This window comes from Chamaea fasciata, unplaced genomic scaffold, assembly GCF_029207755.1.
Source record: "Chamaea fasciata isolate MVZ Bird 193981 ecotype frontalis unplaced genomic scaffold, bChaFas1.0.hap1 SCAF_8, whole genome shotgun sequence".
NCBI classification, from domain to species: Eukaryota; Metazoa; Chordata; class Aves; order Passeriformes; family Sylviidae; genus Chamaea; species Chamaea fasciata.
In genome coordinates, this window is record NW_027094093.1 from 1190942 (window position 1) to 1213030 (window position 22089).

The 22089-nt window shown below is 48.2% G+C and overlaps 1 protein-coding gene across 7 annotated transcripts in view; it reads left to right on the plus strand.

Annotated features, from left to right (window-relative positions):
• Positions 1-22089, plus strand: part of HDAC4 (histone deacetylase 4) — a 180270-nt gene that overhangs the window by 134704 nt on the left and 23477 nt on the right. For all 7 annotated transcript variants that reach the window (XM_066189349.1, XM_066189353.1, XM_066189352.1 and 4 more), the window contains 10 exons: positions 544-795; positions 2020-2206; positions 8072-8205; positions 9535-9655; positions 12918-12964; positions 17957-18064; positions 18306-18361; positions 18858-18945; positions 19841-19960; positions 21678-21775. In XM_066189349.1, the coding sequence (XP_066045446.1) occupies positions 544-795; positions 2020-2206; positions 8072-8205; positions 9535-9655; positions 12918-12964; positions 17957-18064; positions 18306-18361; positions 18858-18945; positions 19841-19960; positions 21678-21775 (1211 nt within the window). The remainder of the gene's footprint in view (positions 1-543; positions 796-2019; positions 2207-8071; positions 8206-9534; positions 9656-12917; positions 12965-17956; positions 18065-18305; positions 18362-18857; positions 18946-19840; positions 19961-21677; positions 21776-22089) is intronic.

Consider the following 22089-nt stretch of genomic DNA (forward strand, 5'->3'; position numbering starts at 1 on the left):
TTTACTATGTCTGGTTAGGAAGGTCAGGTTCGAACAGTGCTGCTCTTGAGGTTTGCTCTCTGCTGCATGTCCTGAGTTTCCTCTTAACCAGCTCCATAAGAGTGCAGATTTTCAAGTAATCATTATTTCAGTCGCACGGATGAAATTCAGGGAGTGATTTGAGGTGATGTTGAGCAAACAGGCAGCAAAAACTCTGTTGGAGGGTTTGTGTCCCCCGTATTCTTTCAGAATTTAATTGCCAGACATCTCGATGGTTGCTCTGTGGGTTTGTGAATGGAGCAGCATCTGGAGGCGTGCAGGAGCAAGAGGCTCTTATTCCTTCAGAGGGAAGATGAAGTGGAAAATAAGGGGGTGTCATTACTTGGGACACGGGATTTTGGAGCCCTTAATGCCAAGGTTGCTCTGACCTTCCCCTGAGCTTGTTTCGGGCCTGGATTGTGAACCAGAATAACTCAGAATTGCTCTTTCCCGCGAGCCTGGAGAACAGAGCGAGCTTTCCCTGTGGCAGGGTGCGGTTCATAGATGAGTTTGGGGTTCTTTCAGATCATCTCCAAACCCACTGAGCCGGCGCGGCAGCATGAGAGCCACCCCGAAGAGACGGAGGAGGAGCTGCGGGAGCACCAGGCGCTGCTGGAGGAGCCCTACGGTGACCGCGGCCAGAAGGAGCCCCCGGGACTGGCCAGCGTAGTGCAGGTCAAGCAGGAGCCCATCGAGAGCGACGAGGAGGAGGCAGAGCCACAGCAGGAGCTGGAGTCCGGGCAGAGGCAGGCGGAGCAGGAGCTGCTCTTCCGCCAGGTCTGGCACTTGGGTTGTTGTAAAACACGGATTTGGGCTTGGAAGTCACCTTGTGCTGCTCTGAGGGGATCCAGCTCCCGGGGGTTGGCTGGTTACAGGAACCCGATGTAAAATCAGGTGATTCCTTCCCTGGAGTCACCTGCCGGCTGACAAACCCCAGGGAGGAGAGTCTGGATCACCTGCACAAAACACTACTGAGACACTTCCATGGCTGTTTCTTTGGGAAGATAAAAGTGTATCCTAGCGTTTCTGAACACTAGCCAGCAGCAGGATATTGTGTTTTAGTTTAATGGTTTAAAACCAATTTTTCCAGAGAGAGGCTGCATGTAAAGGAACAGGGGACAAGCGAAGGGTGTTCCTGCTTCGGAACTAGAGATCCTGGAGCCTCCAGCCAGGCTCACTTTGGAGGGAAAGCACCTGAGGCTTGTGGATTGCAGGTGATAAATCCAGTCATAAGGGGGCACAGTGTAATGGAGCTGATCCATGTCATTGGGATGTTGCTCAGGAGCTACGTTTGCCCGGGAAAGCTGTGGCCGCATCATCCCTGGAAGTGTCCGAGGCCAGGTTGGACGGGGCTTGGAGCAATCTGGCGTAGGGGAAGGTTGTGTGCCTGCCTGTGGCAGGAGTGAGCTTTAAGGCCCAAACCATTCTGGGATTCTCTAATTCTGTGTTGCTGATGATGGGCCATTATCAGTGATACCGTTCCTCTGAAAGTGAAGACTCTCCACCTTAATCCTGAATCCACTGTCACACCTCAGGAGTGTTTAAAATAGTATCTCCTTTGCAACTGGTTTGCCTCAAAGCAGGAAGGAATAAATAGAGGGAGCCATTCCTTCTGACCAGGAGCCTGTCCTGCTGATGGTGTGGCTGTGCAAAGAGCCAGCTCAGTTAAGGGCTTCTTCTCCAGCCTGGGATCTGGTTGAGTAGGACTCATTCCATGGCCTGGACTGTTTCACTGTTAAATGCCCCAGTGCAGCGGGGTGGGAGCACAGGGGGAGGAAGATGAGAAGGTTGTGGGGGAGGATGGAGCTGCCTCTGCCAGTGACCCTGTCAGTGTGCACCAGGCTCAGGGCTGGGGCTCCATGTGCTGTGCCTGCCTGACTTGGCCCTAGAAACATCTTATCTTCCTTTGCTGCAAGGGAAAGGAGTCCAGGCCTGAGAGCCTTCAAAAACCCATTTGGGAAGGCCCTTTCACCTTCTCTTGTCTGCTTCTCTTGCCCACAGCAAGCCCTGCTTCTGGAGCAGCAGCGGATTCACCAGCTGAGGAACTACCAGGCGTCGCTGGAGGCAGCTGGCATGCCCGTGTCCTTCGGGGGACACCGACCCCTGTCCCGGGCACAGTCCTCCCCCGCCTCGGCCACCTTCCCCATGTCCGTGCAGGAGCCACCCACTAAGCCAAGGTTCACAACAGGTGAGCTTTTGGGGGGCTCGGGGCTTCAGGGGGGCTGTGGTGACTGGGTTGTTTTACGTTGAGCTGTTCTGCAAGGGCTTGGAAAAGGGGGAATGGCTTTAGGGTGGGTGTAGGGTTACATGGGATATTGTAAGGAAATCCTTCCCTGTGAGGGTGATAAGGTTGCCCAGAACAGCTGTAGCAGCCTCGTCCCTGGAAGTCTAAGGCCAGATTGGACAGAGCTTGGAGCACCCCGGGATAGTGAAAGGTGTCTCTGCCTTGCCCACGAGATGAGCTTTAAGGTCTTTTCCAACCCAAACCATTCCATGACGATGATTCTATGATTGTCTTCTCCTTCCCTGCAAATCCATAAGCATGGGCTCTGCATCTCATCCGCATTTGGGTACTCCGTAACGACCTGCCTTCCTCAATGAGAAGACTGAGTCACCCCTGTTGTCCTGCTTGTCCCTTCCCCACAGCAAAAATAGCCTGCACACACCAGCAGCAGCAGCAGCAGCAGCACAGCCCTGGAGCTGTGTGTCTCCAGGCAGACAGTGAGTCCCAGGCTGTGACAGAGCTGATTGAGAGGCAAGGCAGGGAGAGCCAGTGCTCCTGAAGGACAGAGTGCCAAATGCAATGCTGGCTCTGTTTTCTCCACCACCTCCAGTCCCTCCATAATCACATGCCATCAGTTATCCACTCCGGGCTCCCAGCCAGCCTCACCTCCTCCTGTCGCACGGAGTCTGTGCCTGCAGGTTAGGAAAAACGAGGTGAACTGGTGATTTCAAGTCGTCTGGAAGAGACCAAAGAGTGTTTGCTTACCTGTGAAGGAAAATGATGAGTGCAATCCTGCGTTTGTCTGGTGGAAAGCACAAGTGCAAAATACGTGTTTATCCCCATCCCTGGAAGCGTTCACAGCCAGGATGGAGCAGCCTGGCATAGTGGAAGGTGTCCCTGCCCATGGCAGGAGTGGAACAGTGGAACAGGGCTTTAAAGTCCCTCCCAGCTCAAACCATCCTGGGTTTCTGTGATCTCCCCACCAAGATTAAAAGCAAAAAACATAATTGTCCTTCCTGTATCCTGACAGCCAACTTTTCTCCTCCAAAATCCTTTCTACCTCTTTCTTCAGTGCCCTTAGCAACAGCTGAAAGTTGATTTTCCGTGCAACTCCTCAGGCCCTGTGCTGGGTGATGAGGATTGATTTCAAAGTCCGCCTTCTTCCCCAAATGTCAGGCTCTTACTTTGTGAATGAACAGTTTGCAACGTGATGTGTTCCCTGGGAAAAGGTGTGTGTGTGGGGGAAATCCACAACGCCCAAATGAGAGCAACTCATGATGTTACTTCCCTTTCACTTCTGCTTCTATTCCATTTTTAACCTACACTGCTTACATCACTCAGCTCAGTGCTGTGAATCTGGTTTATTTTCAGGCCCTGGCGGTGTAGTAAATAGTGGCATGTTTGGTGTGACTTTGTTCCTCAGTTCCTGGCTGCAGGCAGGGTGGAAGCGTGTGCTGTCAGCTCTGGAAAAACCCAGGAAATGGCTCAAGTTTTGCAAATCAGCCCTTTAAAGTTCCCATTTGTTGTTAACATTGAACCCCAAAATTTCAGCAGAACTGCATTTCTAGCGCAGTTGGTTCTGGCCAGAGTAAAAGATTTTGGCTTTTACCAGGGATGCAAGGAAAAGTCCCCTGGCCCAGGGTCAGAGCAGATGAAACTTGAGCTTCTAATATGCTTAACCCCAAAACTTGAGGCTTTAAAAACAAGGAAGCCTGGCCCTGCTTGAAGGGATTATTCATTCCTTCTCTTTCTTCCCTCCTCCTCCTCTCCTGGTATTGAATCAATCACATGAAAGACTCTGAACATACAATAAATAACATTTCCTACCAGAGGATCTATATTTGACTCTGGTCTGTGCCTCTGAATTTCACTCAAAATTGCAGGCAGCGGTGAGAGTGTAGATTTGAGAGCTGTGCTGCTTGGAAAAGATGCTGTTCCAGTATCGGGATTTATTTTCCTTGGGGGCAGGGTTTGAAAAACTAAATAAGTAGCTTAAAATAAGAAGTGGAGTATCACACTGCTTTTACCCAGCACTGCACAGACTGATGAGGTGCAGAATGCTGCAGGTAGTTCACCTGTAAAATACGATTTTCACAGGATTTATCCAGGATAAGATTCCAAGGGCTTGCCTTTTCTTTTCCCTTCCATCCCTGCATTTATGCTGAGTGAATGGAGAAGGAAAAACACAATAAAGTCAGGCATTCACTGGCACTAATTAAGGTGCAAAGCATAAAGGTAAGACCCCTGTACTAGTCCTGAAACTAGTCCTAGGTCTGCATTAATTAACCTGTACTGTCTGCATAGGAGAAGCAGGGAAAAAATCTCACTGGCATGGACATGGAAGCAGGAGAAAGTGGGGGGAAAGGCATTTCAGCTGCTGAGCATGTGTGTGAGTTCAATTGCCTCATGTTTTGTTGGAGTTGTCCACGGTGGCATGCTGGAGATTGTGTTTCTGGAGGTGGATACTAAAGCTTAATCACCGGGATTGAGCTATTCTTTGGAAGGCAGGAAATTAAAGTCTTGGGTGTTTTTCAAAAGCAAGCAGTGCCGAAGTGCATCAGGCTTCTTTTTCTCGAGAAAAATCTGTCTGGCTGATAAGTGGCTGCTTTGGAGGCTAATTCTAAGGCAGAGGAATCAGGATTGAAACTGGTGTGATGGTTTGGTGAGAGGGCTGTAAGAAGCAAACTTCTTTGAATGGCCCTAATTAAGTCAACCATGATCACTCTGGATGCGAACGTGGCCCTTAAGGGATCAGTCCTTGTCCAACAGACAAAGGAATTGTTCCTCCCTTTCATGTTTGTGATATCATACAGAAATAATACAGAAAGCTGATGCTCTCCCTGGGCTGAGTTAGCTCCAGATAGCTGGAAGTTGTGGGGTAGATGTATGTTTTATTTTCCTGTCTCTCTCAGTGTCCAACACCTGAGACTTCAAAGGTCCAGGGCAAAGAGGCACATACTGCAGCTCTCAAACATGATGTCCATTACTCCACATCAAAGTGAAGGCTGTGCCCTTCCTGGATCCTTCCAGCAATCAGTTTGATGTCCCGAAGCATGACATTTAATTTTCCTTCCTCCCAGAAAGCCGGTCCTTGAACTTGCCCTCTCTAGCTCGAGCAGCCCCGTGACTTTAATGAATACTCATGCCTGCCCTGTTCTACACACTTGAATAAGGATCCTCAGGTTAGGCCATTAATTTGCATAGCTCCAATTATCCAGTCTCTGATCTCCTGCAAAAATGGGTCCACAAATTATTCTGATGTTCTGCATTAAAGGGTTTTTCCTTTCTGATGAAGGCATTTATTCTCTCCTGTGCAGAGGAATATAATTATCTGAACCTCAGATCATATGTTTGTTCTGCCAAGAAAAGCCAGTTGGTTTTGCTTTAGTGCTGACCTTTAAAAATGATTGTTCTTATGTCTGAAAAGAGTCTTGCTTCCAGCACCACTTCAATTAACTTGTAACAGCCAGTGTAGTTTTGTATTTTGAGCTTAAATTGCCGAGCTTCCCTTTGTGTGTGTGTGTGTGTGTGTGTGTATGTGTGTGTGTGCAGCTGAGTGTCCCCAGCCACAGGAAGGAACTGGGAACAGCTCCCTTTTCCACTGGGCTGGTTTCTAGGAAAGATAAATAATTCGTGATTGCGGCATAGGCTTCACTGAGACACTGCTGTTATCAGTGAACCCTTGGGAAAGGAGAAACCATTGACGAACCAAAATCTGTAAACACCTGGTTTGGGGTGGGATAGATTCCTTGAGTGGTTTGGGTTGGAAGGGACCTTGAAGATGATCCAGTTCCATGGGCAGGGACACCTGACAGTATCCGAGCCCCATCCAAGCTGACCTTGGACACTTGCAGGGATGGGACAGCCAGGGCCTCACCACTCTGACAGGGAAGAGTTTCTTTCCTAAACCCAGTCTAAATTTCTTTTCATTTAAGACCTTGCCCTAGTTCAGTTAAACTCAGACTGGGGTGAAAGCTTCTCCTCAGGTGAATTCCAAGCTTGCCTTGGCCCAGCATCTCCTGGTGGTGTTTGATGCTGTGAATCAAACACGGGAAACCTTGAGAGAGCTTTGAGGCACAACCTCCTCCAGGTGAACTTCGGCTGACCCCAAGGGAGCCAATTACCAGGGCTCTGTTCTCTCCCTGGAACCCAGCCGTGGTTTGGCTTTTGGGGGATGTTTTTTTTCCCTCTGCACTCACCTACAGCAGAGTGAGGAGCTGCCAGACGCCTCCCCTGAGGCTGCAGACCTTCGAGTGCCAGGGGCGGAGCAGGGAGCCAAGATTCCCGGTGGCACAACGTGCCCACACCCAGCCTGGAGGTGGGACTGCAGCTGCAGCCAGGCCTGGGAACGTGCAGGGGCACAGCCTCAGCTCCAGCTGCTCTCGGGGTTCCCCTGCAAGCCCCTTGGAGCTCCCAGATTGTGCTGCATGCCCCTGCTTGAGCTGGGAACACAGACCCAGCTGTGCCTGCCGTGGCGCAGCTGTGCTCGCCTGGCATTCCCCTGGAATGCTCTCAGCTGGGGTGCACGTCCTTGGACATGGGAGCTGGAACCACCTCCTGCCACTGCTGCCTTCAGAGGCTTTAGATTCTCATCAGGACCTTTGCATTCCATGGAAATCATGGAAGCCTTGGGGTGGAAAGGACCTGAAAGGTTACCTGGTTTTACATCTCTGCTGTGGGCAGGGACACCTTCCGCTAGCCCAGGGTGCTCCAAGCACAGTCCAGCCTGGCCTTGGGCACTTCCAAGGATCCAGAGGCAGCCACAGCTTCTCCGGGCAACCTGTGCCAGGGTCCCCCACCCTCACAGGGAAGAATTTCTTCCCAATATCCCATCTAACGCTGCCCTCTGTCAGTTTAAAACCATTCCCTCCCTGTCACTCCATCCTGTCCCTCCATGCCTTGTCCCCAGTCCCTCTCCAGCTCTCCCAGAGCCCCTTTAGGCACTGGAAGGAGCTCTGAGGTCTCCTTGGAGCCTTCTCTTCTCCAGGTGAGCACCCCCAGCCCTCCCAGCAGAGGGGCTCCAGCCCTTGGACCAACTTTCATACGGATATTTCCTGCAGGAAAGCTGTCTCTTGGGGAAAAAACCCCAAACCAATGGTTTTTATTATGTATTCTGGAGCTTCCAGAAACTGAAGGAAAGATGGATTTAAACATTTGACTTCGTGTCTTTTGCTTGAGAGAAACAATTCTGTCACTGGGGAGGACCTGCTGTTTTCCTCCGCTTGGCTACGGAATCCCAACTTCCCTTCCAAAATCGTACCCAAGCAACTCCGGAGCATGATTCAAAGCCTCCGGTGCTGCAGTTATGCCGTAAATCCTTGGGAATGCAGAGGGGTTTAGCTGCCCGAGCGCTTCATTCGGCTAAACACCTCCGTGCGAGCCCGATAACGATGCCCAAGTGAGCACTAATGGCCTGAATTAGCGAATAACCGAGGTGCCAGGCTTCAGCACGGCTGCTTTGTGAAACGCAGGCCAGGGAACGACTTGGTCCTTCTGGGTTTTGATCCCAGGCTCTGGAGGCGTTTAGGTAGCCAGGGGAGAAGCCCCAGATCCCATTCCTGTGCTCTCCCACTGGTGCTTTTAGGTGTCACCTCCCCCTGGCGTTTAATTTCGCATCTTGGTCCTGATTTCCTTCTCATATCCCTTGAGGACTTCCACGGGAAGGGGTGGATGCGGGTTTGGGTTTTCACTTCTCTGGCTCCCAGTTGAACGCAACATTTTGGCCAAGAACCGTTGACTGCAAAGTGCCTTTTTTTTCCCCTATAACTGGCAAACTTTTAGTGTTTTTTTTTTTTTAACCCAAGAGCAATTTTGTCCCCTGTGCTGCAGGCCTTGTGTATGACACATTGATGCTGAAGCACCAGTGCACCTGTGGAAACACCAACAGCCACCCCGAGCATGCGGGGAGGATCCAGAGCATCTGGTCCAGGCTCCAGGAGACGGGGCTGCGGGGCAAGTGTGAGGTGAGTGAAACACCAGAAAAGGCCACTTCACTGTTTTTATTATCATTATTATTATTGCATTATTATTATATTATACTATACTATACTATACTATACCTATTGTTATTATTGTTATTATTGTTATTATTGTTATTATTGTTATTATAATTTGCCAAAGAAAAGAGCAAGATATGTAACCCTCTCATTTGTTACCCCTCCAATTATCCAGCAAAAACTGGAGCAGTAGCTTTCCTGTGGTTTAATAACTTTTTTAATGTTCTTCAATAAGTAATGGTCAAGCTATGCTGTTAAAGGAGTGGGGGTAGGAGGATGGCTCTGAGCACCATTCCATCACAAGAGGTTAAATTTGATTAATTTGGTATATTTTAAGAGCAAGCAAATGGAGAGAAAAGCTCAGATATTAAACAGAAAGAATGAAGATTAATAATAAAAATTAACGAGTGGTTATTAGTTACAACTTAGAGCAGGGGTGATAAATGAGGGTATAAGTTTGCGTTCATCAATTCTTTGAGCACCTGAGAGGACTGAATCCCAGAGCATAAATATTTCAGCAATGTCAGGATCTGGCTGGGAATGTTCCCGAGATAAGACATCCACGTGGTGGCAGCATTGCCATTGCCTAAATTTCCCTGTCCTGCCCTCGTTTATCCCTTTCAAACCTGTCTCTGTGTGTGGGTACCCATTTAATTGAAATTTGGGATTATTAGGGATTAATAAACCTCACTGCTAATTGCCTGGCCTCCTCAATGGGAGTCACAGATATTCTCTAATGTATACGTTCATTACTGTAAGATCCCAGACAATATTATTGGCCCTTATTTCCTGTTGATTTCCATAAGGAAGATTTATTTTCCTTAATTTCCTTGCTTACCTTGGTACTTTTGGTTGCTCTCACAAGGGGAGCTGTTGTTGATCTTCACCTGGTTCCCCTCCTGACCACCAGTGACTTTCAGCGTCACCAGACTGTTCTTTTATTCCAAAAATGCAAAATTTCTGCCTTAATTCCATGCTGGCTTTCTTCAAGCTCTGCCCTACCATTTCAGGATGCACTCCCTTATCTCTCTGGTCTTCAACCTTTCCTTCATCCCCACCACCTCCTGCCAGCACCTGTCTTAAAGTTTCCATCTTTATCTTGAAGGAATCTGAAGATGACTTTCTATGTCGAGCAAATAAGTGTTGCAAGTAAAGGATTAACCCAAAATGTGAATTTTTCCGCCAAAGGACCCATTTTAGTGTTTTGCTGTCTGTCTTGGTGGCTTGCTAAGGAAACAGAGAAGAAAGTCAAGCAGTTCACCAGTGATTTCACCACCCTTTTCCTTCCCCTTCCAGTGCATCCGTGGCAGAAAGGCGACGCTGGAGGAGCTGCAGACGGTTCACTCGGAAGCCCACACGCTGCTCTATGGCACAAACCCTCTGAACAGGCAGAAACTGGACAGCAAGAAGCTTCTAGGTATCATTCCCTGGGGGAACTCCCCCTTCCTGACCCCTGGGTGAGATGCTGGGGCTCCCTTCCTCCTTAGCCCTATGCAGCTCCAAGAGGATTGTTCCCAGCTCCATGCACAGTATCCATCTCTCTCTCTTCAGGCAAGATCCCTAAACCCTAAACAGCTTAAACCTCCTTTCTTTGATGTCTTCAGGATGTAAAAGGATGTTTTCCTGAGGAGGAAAGATAGTTCAGGCAGTTTGTTTCATCCTTGGGCACTCTGTGTGTTGGGCGGTTGTCCGTGGCTAGGGGAGGAATTGAAACACTCTCCCAAGGATTTGGATCTGCAGCCCCCAGCCAGCTGCACAGGCATCAACAAACCCCTGTCAGGTTTGTACAGATAGTCAGCAAGAGAGACGCAGGGGCCTCTACATTTGTTTAATCTGGAGTGGGATTGTTTATCCTTCTCACTGGAGACCAAATCTGCCTGAAACAGGGCTGTGTCTGTTGGGAAATACAGGCAGAAATATCGAAAAAGTTTTATTTTCCCAACAGAAATTCTAAGGGATGGATGGTCAGATAAGAAACCCTCCAAAGCCACCGAACAACATGGACTGTAGCACCTCCGTGGAGTCATCATCACCTCCCTTCCTGCCTTTTTGCAGCTGCAGGCTGGAGGGGCAGTTTGGGAAGTTCTCACGTGGGATCAGGGGGGAAAAAAAAAAAAAAAAAGACAGTTCTGGAACCTAGACGTTGAGAAAGTTTATTTTGGGATTAGCCTAACTTTGGATGATGTAAAAAGGGGTTTAATTAACTCCATGGCCTTCATGAAGTAGTTGGCACAGCAAAGGAGCTGGAAAGATTTTGCTCAGTGTGTCCATGAGCTCCCAGAGAGGGAAGCCATTAGCCCATAGTTAAACACGCAATTAGCACGGTATTTATAGCTCACTCCATCTCTTTAAAGCCAGAGAACCCAAAAGTAGACACCTCCAGCTGAATGATAGCTCCATTAGGATGTAAACTTTCAGGAATTTATGATGTCATACGCTCGGGAGTGGAAAACCGTCCGTCTGAAGGAACTTCGGTAAATCCTCCCTGGGAGATGTAAGATTCTCTTGGGATGCTTTTCCACTCCCTCCTTGACTCTGGGCACGATCTGTCTCAACAGTTCCACAGATGCCTCTGGAGATACAGTTTATTTGGATAACATTTTTGGGGGGACACCCAAATTGCTGAACCATTCCTGATGGTTTCCGTAGAGTACCTGTGGGGGCAGCAACCCGTGGTCTGCCTCAGCTCCTGTGGTTCTGTGCCCCCCGTGGCTTTAATAGCTCATTTTAAAGTGTTTGTGGAGATCAAGTTTAATCCTATAGGGAAGAGAAATTGTAACACCTGAGGGCTTTCCAGTGCTGAACATTCCCTGTTTGGATACAACTTGGCAGAAAAGCCCCAGAGCTGCAGGACGTCAGGTTCCCAAGGGTCTCCAGTCGAAGGGGATGTCCAGTAGCTCTTAACCGAGCTTACACCTGGTTTCCTAAGATCACTTGGCACCATTTTAGCCTGGAGATGCTGACAGTGGCACTGGCTGCCGGCCCACATGATCCCCTTCTCTCCTTATGGCTCCCACAGTGCAGGATGTGAGCGAGGATATCAGGGAACAGCTCCATATGGAGAGGGAAACAAGCCTGTAAAAAACCCTTCCTTCAGCCATCCTCTCCCATTGGGGGGTTAAAAGGCTTATAAATTTACAAACCAGCTTTGTGGGGCTCTTTGAAGCACGTTAGAGGGTGGGTTTAGGACAGGTTTAAAGGCTGAGGGCAAAGTTTTGTGTGAGGTTTAGGGATGTAAATGGGAGTTTGTTAGGGCTGATAACTCTGTTTAAACTCTTCGCCTTTGATACCTCTGTGAGGAAGAAAAAAGCCTGAGAAACCTCATCCTGAAAGGGGAAAGGCTTTTCAGGACACAGGATGTTTCTTTTAAAGGTTCTGCAAATGAAAAGCGGGATGTGCCTTCATGGAATCACAGAATCCCAGAACGGTTTGGGTGGGAAGGGACCTTGAAGCTCATCTCATCCCACCCCCTCCCATGGGCAGGGACACCTTCCACTATCCCAGTCTGCTCCAAGCCCCAATATCCAGCCAGGCCTTGGACACTTTTAGGGATCCAGGGGCAGCCACAGCTTCTCTGGCCACCCTGTGCCAGGGCCTCTCCATCCTCACAGGGAACAATTCCTTCCCGCTATCCCATCTAACCCTGCCCTCTTTTAGTTTAAAGCCATTTCTCCTTGTCCTGTCAAGGATACAAAATACAAACCCATCTCTCTCTGGACAGTGGAAATACTTGGAACCTGTTTGACAAGTTGAAACTTAAGCAAATAAGGCTCCTTTAATTTGTGGGGAGCAATCATAAATTGTTGTCAGGAAGATAAATACGGAAATAATGGGTGGATTAGCAGTGAGAGATGTGATAGAAGGTCTGAGGCAGGATGATCTAAGGACTTCCATGTGGATCTAATCAAAGAGGGCATCTTACTTTGAGCTCAGACGAGTCCAGATGCATGAACTCCTCTTTCAGTAACAGCATCCCGAATGGTTTGGGTGGGAATGGACCTTGAAACCCATCCCATTCCAACCCCTGCCGTGGGCAGGAACACCTTTCACCAGACCAGGTTGCTCAGGGCCCCACGGAATTTTGAATGGAGGATAATGTGCTCACACACGAGCCCAGGAAGCGATGTTACATTTCCTAGAGATCCAAAATTAGCCCTGCAGATGGTTTTCTCCATTTTTCTCAAATTCTCCTTGTTGGTTTTGCTGTTTCAGTCAAAACGCATGTTTTTTCTTCGTTTGCCACTGGTTTATTTTTCTGTCTTCCTCTTTTACAAATTCCGTGCTCTCCAAAGTCATCTAGTAACTGCAGATGAGTGATAATTGGGGTGTTTTTGTGATTTCCTGTCCTCCCTCAGTGGGAAGGGGTAAAAGTGCTCATCTGAGAGGACATGCTGAGTGATTGTTGGTGGCATCTTCCTCTTGTATAGTCTTGAAACATCAGACAACTTCCAAACCTTGCGTAAAAATGAGTGATTTATAGAGAACTTTTGCAGGAGCCCAAGTGTGCACATTGCGTGTGTGTGTGTGCGTGAATCCTAACAGGGCAGGCTGAAAATGGGAAGAAACCCCCCAGTCAGTGTTTCTGTGCTCAGAAAGATTGCAGAATTGTCACAAAATTGGCCCCAGAATCCGGTGACCTCTGACTTGACTCACGGAGTGCATTTCTTGTCCCCCCACAGGTTCCCTAACGTCGATGTTTGTCAGGCTGCCTTGCGGTGGTGTCGGGGTGAGTAACTCCCTTTAATGTGTAAATAATGTCCTGTTTGTTCTCTCCTGGTCCCCTCAGTACCAAAAATTGCTGCTTCGCATTCCGTCGGGTGGGTAATTGCAGCCAGATGCTGCCCGTGAGCAGGGGCTGCCTGGGGCACGGGGTGCCTCGGCCTCACGTGCCTTTCTTCAAAAGCAGAGTCAGGATTTCAGAGCTGTTCCGGAGAGCCCAGGAGTGTGTGACACTCAGAGGCATGTTTAGGAGGAAAAAAACTTCATTTCCCAGGCAGGGATGTTTAATGGTGAAGGGCTTGCTGCGTTTGGAAGCAGCCCTTGCATCCCAAAGTGCTTTTTTTGCTCTGTGGAAAGCAGGACGTGCTCGTGCTGTGAAGCTGTTCCATCCTTAGTCTCGGGGCTCCGGAGCTGCCTGCCTCCCACAGCAGGTGGGAAACATGGCCACAAAATAGGACAATTTTTGGGAATGTACGTATTCCTGTGAGTAGCAAGTTTGCTGCATCGCTGCCCTGGGATGAAACAGCATTTGGCATCTTTTATTCTCCAGCTCCAGGATAATCCACGTGGATTATCCAGGAGGTGACTAAAATACCCCTGCATCCCTCATGGAAAAGCTGAGCGATACTTTTCAGCTGTCAAATTTCCATATAATCAGGCTTTTTGCTGTTGTTTGTTCCCATAAAGCCAAAAAAACACCAAACCCCAAATACCTTGTTTTGAAGGTTTTCTCGTTTTCCTTTGAAGCCTGAAAGCTTAAAAGTTTCCCTTTCAAGTCAGACTTTCTGCTCCAGAGTTTCTGTGGAGGGTGACAGGACAGAAAATCGTGGCGAACAGGAAGGGGAAAAGAATGAGAAGAGACAATAAAAGGCATTGTGTTTGAAAATTCACAGTGGTAGTTCTGCTGCATAATTGTAGCTCATGAGGTTGAATTTTCAAGGTCTGGATTCTGTTATGGAAATGAAACAAAATTGTTTTCTTCCTGAGTCTTTGCAAAATCGCTGCTTTGAAAATTATCCCATCAGAAAAAAAAAAAAAAAGAGAGAATAATTGTCGTTTATTCATACCGCCACTCGTGGAGATATTTTATTTTGTATTGTAAATATGCTGCAGTCGCCTAATTCATGGCAAATTTTTGGCCAGAGCTTAAAAGGTTTGGATTTACTCTGCCCTGCAGTCAGGCATGCCATTCAAAGCAAAAAAAAATTATCATTTGCAAATGAAGACTGAATGGTAACAAGTAGAGACAGTGTCTGAGCCCAGCACGGGCCCAGAAGTCTTGCATTAAATCCCAAATCAGGGCAGGAAACGCCTCGGTGCTGGTATTCCTGATATGCTCCCAATAAAGATGGTGCTTGCTGCTTGGTTGTCTCCACAGACCCTTAATATTGAATATTTGCTGACTTTGGTGCAGTGTTTTAGCAATCCTGTCAGTAAAACCTGTGCCAGGGCCTCCCCGCCCTCACAGGGAAGAATTCTTTACCAGTATCCCACCTCACCCTGCCCTCTCTCAGTGGGAAGCCATTCCCTGTTGTTTGCCGCATATTTTTCAGAAGGCAAACATGATGTCTTAAAGTCAAAAAGAAAGGAAAAAAAAATTAAAAATCAGTAGAATAGTCAGTAGAATAAAGGGGCAGGTCCTCCTTTGGATTTGTACTGGAGCAGGATAAAGTAGAATGATGGCTGATGATTGGAACTCAGGAGCTGAGGGCGTTGCATGAAATTGTGGGCTGGAAAGCTTTGAAACCAGGTTCTTTTCCTGCAAGCAATCAAGTGTGGCTCTCTTCCTTCGGGGATGTTGTGTAGATGAAAAGGAAGGATGGGTCTGGGGGAGGGTGCAGGGCAGTTTTGAGGGGGAGAAGCCCCTGGAGAGCTGTTTTGCCTCAGGATAGAGGATGGAACTTGGGCAGGCATGAGTTGTCCTCAGCAACAAGCAAGACAAAAGGACAGGCAAGAGAGTGAATCACAGAATATCCAGAGTTGCAATCAGCCACAAGGATCATTGATCCAACCCCTGGCCCTGCACAGACACCCCAACAATCCCCCCCTGTGCATCCTTGAGAGCCGTTGTCCAAACACTCCCGGAGCTCTTGGAGTGAAGCAGCAGGAAGACAGTTCAGAGCAAATCCCTCCATCTCATAACACCTTTCAAACTCTCTCTTTAAATTAAAAACTCAGTCTCAGTGACTTGAAATCAAGGAGAGAAATGGGTGAAGTTGTTCCCAGGTGCTTGGAAACTCTTTCCTTGTTCGTTTGCCCCAAGAAGCATTTCCATGGCTGACAAGCCTCCTCACAGCTGCGGCCGTCTGGTCCTAGCAGGAGAGGAAGAAAGCAAGCACAGAAGCGCTGAAATCAACAGCTGTGAGCTCTGAGTGAAGCATCACTACTTTATTTCTGCTGATCACTTGGGAATTGTGCTCAGCTTCGCTCCTCTGCTGCGCACACCCCTTTTTCAACCTCTGTCTTCAATGCATCACAGCCTTCCCTAATCCAGGATAATTAGAAGAAGGTTTTGGGAGAAAGGAGTTTAGACTTTGAAAATCTGCAAGACCTTCCCAGCACACTTGCATCCAGATTCTTCAAAACGCTCAAAGGCTCCATTTTAGGATAGCTGATAAGTTTGTTTTCTTTCCTGTGTAGTGTTTTTCTGCGCACATTCTAAAAATGTCTGAAGATCTGCATTGTTTTTCTGCATGTGCTCTAAAAACTCCAGAGGTGTTCGTGTTCTTGATCTTCTCCAGAGTAGGTGATTATATTTTTGGGTGCAAGGACTTTGATTAGAGCATATCAACAAGTTTAACTGTGCAAGCAAAGTAAGTTCTTGCAGAGCAGAGAGCACGGAAAGGACTTTTCCATTTTCGTGGAATAGAAATGAGGAGGAGCTAATTAGCGAGTCAGAGGAAGAGCATGTGAGGATTATTTAGTTGAGAACAGGAGGAGACACGATGGGGTGTCTTCCTCTCTGAGGGAAGATAAGAACTCCTTCACTTTGCAGGGTCTGGAGCTCTGGTACAACCTATGTTTACCTGTCCTGGTACTTGATTTCTTACCTGTGTAGTTTTTCAGCTAAATTAAATAGTAGAGTAATGAAATCTTTTGTAAGGTGCTCGTTTAATTCTGAGACAACTCAGCTGCACATTCGTGGATAGGAAAGTTTACAGTGTGAGTAGGAGGAATTTATAGTGTGAGTAGGAGTCTCATTGTGGATATTAATAAAAAAACCTCGAGTTTTCCTTAAAGGAAGGAAATAATTGTAAGGAAATTATAATTTTTATTATGAGGAAGGAAAAAGTCCTTGGGTTTCATTTTGGACATTCTTCCTGGAATCCTCCTGGCAGGGCTGAACGTGGCAGTGCTTGGCTCTGGCACTGAAGAATCCTGTCTGTTTTATGGGAAAAACTGGCCCCAGCAGCCATCTGAGGGTATGTTGGCCCCTTAGGACATGCGAATTCGGGTATTTTGTATTTCCATTCCGCTGGTGCATCACAGGGGATGAAGAGGGCCCATGGAAGGAGCCCTGAAGTCGTTGTGTCTAGGCAGGAAGGGAAGCTCTTCCCTGCTGGTGTCCTGAGGTATTTTCTTCCAAAGACCAAAAAAAAAAGGGTTAGGTTTGCTCAAAGATGGGTTAGATACACCCAAAGATGGGGTTGTTACGCTCATGTGTGGTCAGATCCAGTGACAGGAGGCCGAAGATCAATCCTCACTGAGCGCCAGTGCACTGGCCAGTGGGGAGGAGAAGCAGCTTGGGCTTCTTCCCACCTCTTTAGGGGCTTTTGGAGAGACTTGGTCAGGTCAGTCCCGTCTTCTGCATGTGTGCAGTCCTGATCCAGGGTCCCTGGAGCTGTGGTGTGTAGCTCAGACTCCATCCTGCTGCTATTCCCATGTTATTGCCCAAACTTACGGGGGTTCAGAGGAGCCCTGAGGCCACAAGTAGTCACTGCAGGACTCTCCCACAATACAGTGGCATTCCCCAGTGGCTTTTTGGTGTCCTCCAAGTGCTTTGCTAGCTTATTGTGGCTTCCTAAGCATCCTCGGGGTGGATACTACCAGAAACCATCCATGATCACAGAGCTGGAATAGTTTCTAGTCATGGCTTCAGCATAGCTGGGAAGGAGGTGGATCAGTCGTCTGTGAGGCCACTTGTGTCTCCTCACTGCTCAGTGAGCCAGACTCAACAAATGATCTCTTTCTTCTCCCATCTCTGCCTTTTGCCATTGTTTCAATAAATACACTCAGGGCAGAATAATATGTGAAAAATAGCTGGTGATCCTTCCCTGGGAGGACACAATCTGGAATAGCAGCAACACAGGCCTGCCTGCTGGGTGCTTTGCCTTGCCTGTGGCCTCTTGCTGCATTTTCATGGGGGGAATATGGTGGTTCTGTCGAATCGTTAGCGTTGGAGCAAATCTGTGTACTCAGCACAGGATGCTGAAGGTCTGTTGTTAGGGTGGGTGAGCTTGTGGTTCCCCAGGGAAGCTGCTGTCACTCCTGGCCACTTGTCTTTTAAGTGCCCCACACTGAACATCCCTCTTTATTGTGGGTTTTTTTTATTTTAGAGAATCATTGAATTATTTCATAAACCTTTTTTATTTCATCTGGGATCAGTTTCCTGCAGCAGTTAAATGCTGGTTCCATGGTCACAGAGTCACAGAATCACAGAATGGTTTGGGCTGGAAAGGACCTTAAAGACCGTTTCAGTCCATCCCCTGCCACAGGCAGGGACACCTTCCATTAGCTCAGGTTGCTCCAGCCTGGCCTTGGACACTTCCAGGGATCCAGGGGCAGCCACAGCTGCTCTGGGCACCCTGTGCCAGGGCCTGCCCACCCTTACAGGGTACAACTCCTTCCCAATATCTGAAATAAACCCCCTTCCCTTTCAGTTTAAAGCCATTCTCCTTGTCCTCTCACGCTGTGTGAGTGATGTCTTTATAAGATGGGGGTCTCCTGATTCCTGGCTGCCCTCCCTGCTCCTGACCTGGTTCCTGTGTGTCCCCATCAGGTCGACAGTGACACCATTTGGAACGAGGTGCACTCGTCTGGCGCCGCTCGCCTGGCCGTGGGCTGTGTCATCGAGCTGGTGTTCAAAGTGGCCACAGGGGAGCTGAAGGTATGAAAACAATCCTCAGCAGTGCTCTGTGCAGGGCTCTGCTCAGGGCTCTGCCGTGCAACACCTCCAGGACCTTTTCCCCCTCCACAATGAGGAAAAGCATCTTCCACTGCTGTGACCTTGTGAGGAGACCATCAAGAACAACTCCAGAGTTCCCAAGCAGGGTTAAGGCTTCTGGCTGCAACCCCTCCATCCATCCTTGTCCCTCTGACCTTTTCCTTTCTTCCTTTTTTGTGTGCAGAATGGTTTTGCTGTTGTCCGGCCCCCAGGTCACCACGCAGAGGAGAGCACACCCATGTGAGTATGGGGTTCATTGACTTCATCCAGGGCTCCTTTGATAGGGGATCCGCAGCTGGAAATTCCAAAGGAATTCTGTTAGGATATCACTATGGAATTTCTGTTTATTGCTAGATGAGATGTGTGGTGTTCAAAGCTCCCCAGATTCTCTGGAGCGGGGTAAGATCCCGCTTAGTGCTTTCGGGGGAATGTTTTCTAACAAGGATCAGCAGTGGTTTTTGGGCAAATGTGAGACATTCCCTGTTTCCCCTAGAGCCTGCTGCTGGAATACAGCACTTCAGTGGGAAATGGATCTAGTGGAAGGTGTCTCTGCCCACGGAATGAGATGAGCTTCAGGGTTCCTCCCAACACAAGCCTTTCCATGTTTCCAGGGAGGAAAGAAGAGTGCGAGCAGAAGGAACTCCTTCCTCCTGTGTTCCATCTAGGTGATGGCTGTACTGGGACCACGGGAAGCTGTAATTGACACCTCTCTTTTCCTCTTGTCTTCCCTCTCCAGGGGTTTCTGCTATTTCAACTCCGTGGCAATCGCAGCCAAGCTGCTCCAGCAAAGGCTCAACGTGAGCAAAATCCTCATTGTGGACTGGGTGAGTAAATACCCCTTCTTTTCCTTTGGGAGAGCAGGTGGCAATTATTCTGGGTGGGTTTCTTCTTGCAAGGGCAAGCTCTGTAAGTCAGTGAAAAACTTCTTGCCTGTTGTCTGCAAGCCAAAATTTTGAGTTTTAATTGAATAGAGGTGTTCTAATCCGAGAAAAAATTCTTAAAGGGACCGTAATTTTCCAATAAAAGGAAAGGTCTTCTTTGGGATTCTGCTGTGGCAATGTATAGATGTTTCTTTTTTAATAGATTTTATGTGGCTGGGAAGGCATTGGAGTGACTGGGTATCAGCCAAAACTTTTGGTTCTGTTGCCACAAATCACCCACAGGTTAAACCCAGAAGTTAAAATGCATTTATTTGTCTTTTGGACCTCCTGGAGGGATGTTTCTTCCCTCACTTCCCTCCTGTTTTTTGTGTCAGGGAATTTTGAATACCTGTCCTGTCACAAGCTGTGTTTGTGCACCACACAGCAGCTCGATAGGGGAGCTCTCATGGGTTGTGTTGTTTAACCTGGATCCAGCAGAGCTTTATTTGTATCAGTGCTCACCCCACAGACTGACTAAAGATGCAGATGTGGGGCAACAAATATCCCAGTATCTCCATCCCCCAAGACTGGTGTGAAACAAGTTCTTTCCATCCAGATAAATGAGTCCTCAGTTTGACAGACATTTGGGATTGGGTTTATCCCACATGTTAAACAAGGTGTGTAATCTCAGACTAGGTGTGCAAAACAGGTCGTTCCCATTCCCCATAAACTGCTTCAGCCAGGTTGGAGAAAACAAAGCTCAACAGCAAGGAAAACCTCTCCAAATCCTGAACTGATGCCTTTAAGCCGTGTTTTTACTGAAGGATTAACCTCCCTCCTGTGATCCCCGTCCCTGCAGGATGTCCACCACGGGAATGGTACTCAGCAGGCCTTCTACAACGATCCCAATGTCCTTTATATCTCACTACATCGCTACGATGACGGCAACTTCTTCCCAGGCAGCGGCGCTCCGGATGAGGTGAGCACGTGGATCCCAGAACCCTGGGACTCCGAGGAGCTCCTGCCCCCTTGCCAGAGCTCCTCTGGGTTTTGTGTTCCCATCCAAGGACATGCCAGGTCTGTGTGATCCAGCAGCCGTGGGCACCGTGTCCTGGCCGGAGCTGGCGGGACAGCAGCAAGTGAATCACTGCAGTTAAGCTCTCCAGCCCTTGTGGGACAACCTGTTCCCGAGGAGCCCTCTGCCAGCTGTCCCAGCACTCCGTGTCCTGTTCAGGATTTCTTCTTCCTCGGCAGAAGTTGTTTCTTAGATGCAGAAGGAACAGATTGTCCATGGCTGCACCACCCACGCTCAGTTTTCCTGGCGCAGCCATGGAGCCTGTCTGCCTCTCTTTTCCCACCTCCCCTACTCCATCTCCCCTTCTCCTGGCCCTTCTCCACCTCTCCTTCTTTCTCCTGGCCCTGCCCAGATATCATTCACCACCACCACCAAGGCTACACCTCCACTCCAAATTTGTGGGATTTGAGGGCCAGTCCCAAATGCTGCTGGAGCTAATCCCCCTTTGCTGGTGGTGCCCTCAGAGTCTGCAGCAGGAGGGTTGGACCAGTGAGGCTGAGAGCTGAGCTCTGGATGGATACATCCATCCTTTCCCTCTGAGCTGGCAGGAAATATGGTCCTTCAAAGTGATTTAGCAAAGAGAAATTTTATGGAATACTTAGAGTGCTCTGAGACTCTCCAGGTGACATCTGAAAACTTCTTCCCTTGTCAGTTTTAAATGTTCTGATTGAGAAAACAATGTTTCCATTTCAACCTCTAAAGAAACTTAAATGTGAGGTGATGCTGCTCCATGACCCCGTTGTAACGAATGAATAGCAGCTCCTTGTGTCAGGCTTAATTCCTGCTTTTCAGCAAGCTGGTTTACAAAAAGAGTCATTTTTAGATGTGTCATTTTAGACCAAATGAAAGAAAGGATGTAAAACAAGTTTGGTTTAAGCCAACAAGAGATGAACAACCCACCATGGGTAGATGAATGCCCACCCCTGTATTTTTCTAGGAAAAATAATAGCACCAGTATGAGAAATAATGTGCAGTAAAAGCCATGCAATTTTATCCAGCTGTGCAACATGTTAATTTTCACTTTTTAATCCTTTTTTTTTCATATGCAAAGACCTCCTTGGCAAAAAAAAAAAAAAAAGCTGTTTATTTTTCACTTTTCTGCTCACTCAGGTAGTTGCAGTTGCAGTTGCAGGCAGGGCAGATGGGGACATTTGCAGTACAAGTAAAGAGAGGGATGTATTTACATCTCCCACCCACGTGTCCCTCAAGCAGCCAAAATCCCTTCTCTGTGAATCCTATTTTTCTCCAGCAGAGGGGGAGCTCACTCTGATTAAAATCCCCCAGTTGCAACTGTAGCCAAATATCAAATAAGCTCCTGAATCAAGCTGAAAGTGCATTATGGAAAGGTATTACATGCAGCACACTCTGCTGCAAAAGAATCAAGAGGGTGCAGTTGATGATGGGGTGGTTTTTTTGGGCAGGCAGCAGTCAAACACCACTGGGCCTCAGCTCCCATAAAGATCTGAGCGTGGAGAAGCTTTATTTTCCCTCTTGTTTTGGGGGCCAGGGACTAATTGACCTCACTACTGGATCCAAATCCAAATTCAGCTGGGAGAACATCAAAACAACGGAGATGTGTTGCCAGAATTTGCTAATCAAGAGTCCCATTTCCCTTTTCCAGGTTGGCACAGGAGCAGGAGTTGGTTTCAATGTTAACATGGCATTTACTGGTGGCCTGGATCCGCCCATGGGAGACACAGAATATTTAACTGCCTTCAGGTACTGCTGAATTTTCCCTCTCGCAGATGTATTTTTCACCTCAGCTGGGTTTCTTTCTCCTCGTGCCATCCTCCTTGATTTCACTTTTGACAAGCTTTAAAATTTTAATATTATTCATCCATGAGAGGCTCTGGCACAAGATGCCCAGAGGAGCTGTGGCTGCCCCTGGATCCCTGGCAGTGTCCAAGGCCAGGTTGGATGGGGCTTGGAGCAACCTAGGACAGTGGAAAGTGTCCCTGCCCATGGCAGGGGTGGCACTGGGTGAACTAAAAGTGTGTTTCCCACCCAAACCACTCCATGGTTTTTCTTAGACA